Genomic DNA, 2165 nt, shown 5'->3' with positions numbered 1-2165 from the left:
ATCCCTCCCTGCTTTAAACAAAACTAAAAAAATTGCTTTTACATACACTTTAAGGTTACAGTCCTTCCAAAATCATACATGAGTTATCCTGTGCTAATATATTAGATTAAACAAGCACTGGCTTGAATCTTCCAATCGGTGGGACCTTATTTGTTAAGTCCAATTAATGTGTTTCATCAACCGGTAGGTAATTTACCTGTCATATGTAAATAATGTAAGGGGAACCCTGCCGATTCCCGTTCACTCCCTCTCCACCCTGCACATAGTCCCGGTGACTCACCAGTTCCTCTAACTTGAAGAGGAGGGAGAAGAAGAGTATGAAGAGCACTGCAGAGGACTTTGTCATGGTGTACCTGGTGGTAACACAAAACAACATGATTGCACTTATACAGTAGTTCTTCTCTTTTTCCATGCTTATTGTAAGCCCCATCCAACTTACAGTGATACAGTGATGTACAGGAAGCTCCAGTTGGAAAGTCCAATGTCTAGAGCAGTAGCCAAAGCTGGGAAAAAAAAAAAAAACAGTAGTTAAAATTCTACAAAAGCACGTCATCTTCTATATAAAGTGCACATCTGGGCAGAATAAAAATACTAAAATACATTCCTTTAAAACACAGCTAGTGCAAAATAAAACATTGTGATCCTACCTGCTAAACCCAAAAACCTTCTAACCACCATTAGTGGGCTGACAACGCTGCATGTGCTGCAGTAAAATCTCAAGCATTGCGGTCAGTTCTGCTGGACTACAGAACTCAAACTATCCCCACCTCCCTGTTTTTTTCCATATGCATACATTACATTGATATGTTTCCTGGCAAAACAATGCCACTGCCTTAACCCCTCAGAGCCTGCACACATATTGAAAGTAAGGAAAGACTTCTTGGGAGATGTAGATCTGGGAAAGTGACTGCATCAACAGGAACCCTTCCAATCCCTCCTTTCAGCAACTGCCCTTGCAAGAATTAAAAAAAAACTTGGTGATATGAGAGGGAGTAATGGGATGTTCTTCACTACAATAAAATAATGGTGAAACTTAATCTAGAAGGGGATAGATGATGATAAATGATGATTACACACCTATATATTATTTGTCAGTGAACTTAACATTTTAAGAAAAAAAAGCACAAGATAAAATAAAGGTATAACAATGCTTAAATCTTAGGTTTATGACACACGTTACATTCTGATGCTGGATCTAAAGGAGATTGTACAATCAACTATGTAGTGCAAGAATCAGATTTCATAAATTTATTGGCGGATTCTGCACCTTTACACACACACTTTCTGTGCAAAGTATGGCAATGTCATGCACAACAACACCACCCAATGCATGAAATTTCTATACTTCACTTTGCATATGATCTGGGCTGCCGGTATCTGTAGATCTGAAGCGGCAGGTGTGTTTGTGGAAAGGTGCAGATATATTGAGATCCAAACAGAAGGTGAAATGTCTGAATGTCAGGAAACAAGAGACATATATATATAGGACTGTACAGAGAGCAGAATATTGCCAGTACCTGTAGGGGCCACTTTTTTGAGGTAGTTTGACCATGGCAGGATAACGCGTGCACGGCCGCTATAACATGTCATCAGTACCCGACTTACTGCTGACATAATGAAAATCATGAGCAGATGCACAAGAGTCATAAACAGAGGCAGGTGAAACTTCTGCAACAAAAAAAATGAAGAAAATTGTGAATCATAATATGTATTTTATTATTGTACAATATACTTTAGTCAAACATAACAATGCTGCATCTGACACGAGGATAAAGCCTGCTGTGTAATTAATGTTCACCCTCTCATTTCCCCTTGCAGCAGTCCTCATTATACTATAATTAGCAGAATTTTCTGACTCAGCCATTTCCCTGCTACTGAGCACCACCCTCTGCAGATGTCAAGGAGGGAAAAGTTGAATATGTACAGAACTGTGGAACCAGAGGCTGCAGACACTGGTTCACAGGAACACTGTGACAGTCTGGAAAATCTGGTTACAATGAATTATGTTAACTAGAAAAAGAAAAATGCAATAATAGAAACCAAACAGACACTGCTTAGGTATGCAGTGCTGTCTGGACAAAACAGCGAGAAAGCCAACAGGAGGGCAAAATATAAGGATGCCCTTATCTGCGCGGCCCCCTCTTCTTTAATCCCATCTGCGTGCG

At 39.8% G+C, this 2165-nt stretch overlaps 1 protein-coding gene across 1 annotated transcript in view; it reads right to left on the bottom strand.

Moving 5' to 3' along the window:
• The window catches only part of SLC35C2 (solute carrier family 35 member C2), a gene marked incomplete in the record, with an annotated part of 15461 nt that overhangs the window by 4476 nt on the left and 8820 nt on the right, over positions 1-2165 (bottom strand). Inside the window, 3 exon segments of the mRNA XM_072403778.1 lie at positions 281-353; positions 440-503; positions 1518-1668. Coding sequence (XP_072259879.1) covers positions 281-353; positions 440-503; positions 1518-1668 — 288 coding nt within the window.

This window comes from Pyxicephalus adspersus, chromosome 3, assembly GCF_032062135.1.
Source record: "Pyxicephalus adspersus chromosome 3, UCB_Pads_2.0, whole genome shotgun sequence".
In the NCBI taxonomy this organism is placed as follows: Eukaryota; Metazoa; Chordata; class Amphibia; order Anura; family Pyxicephalidae; genus Pyxicephalus; species Pyxicephalus adspersus.
Note: the sequence above shows the minus strand (reverse complement) of the source record. Positions and strands in the feature narration are given on the sequence as shown.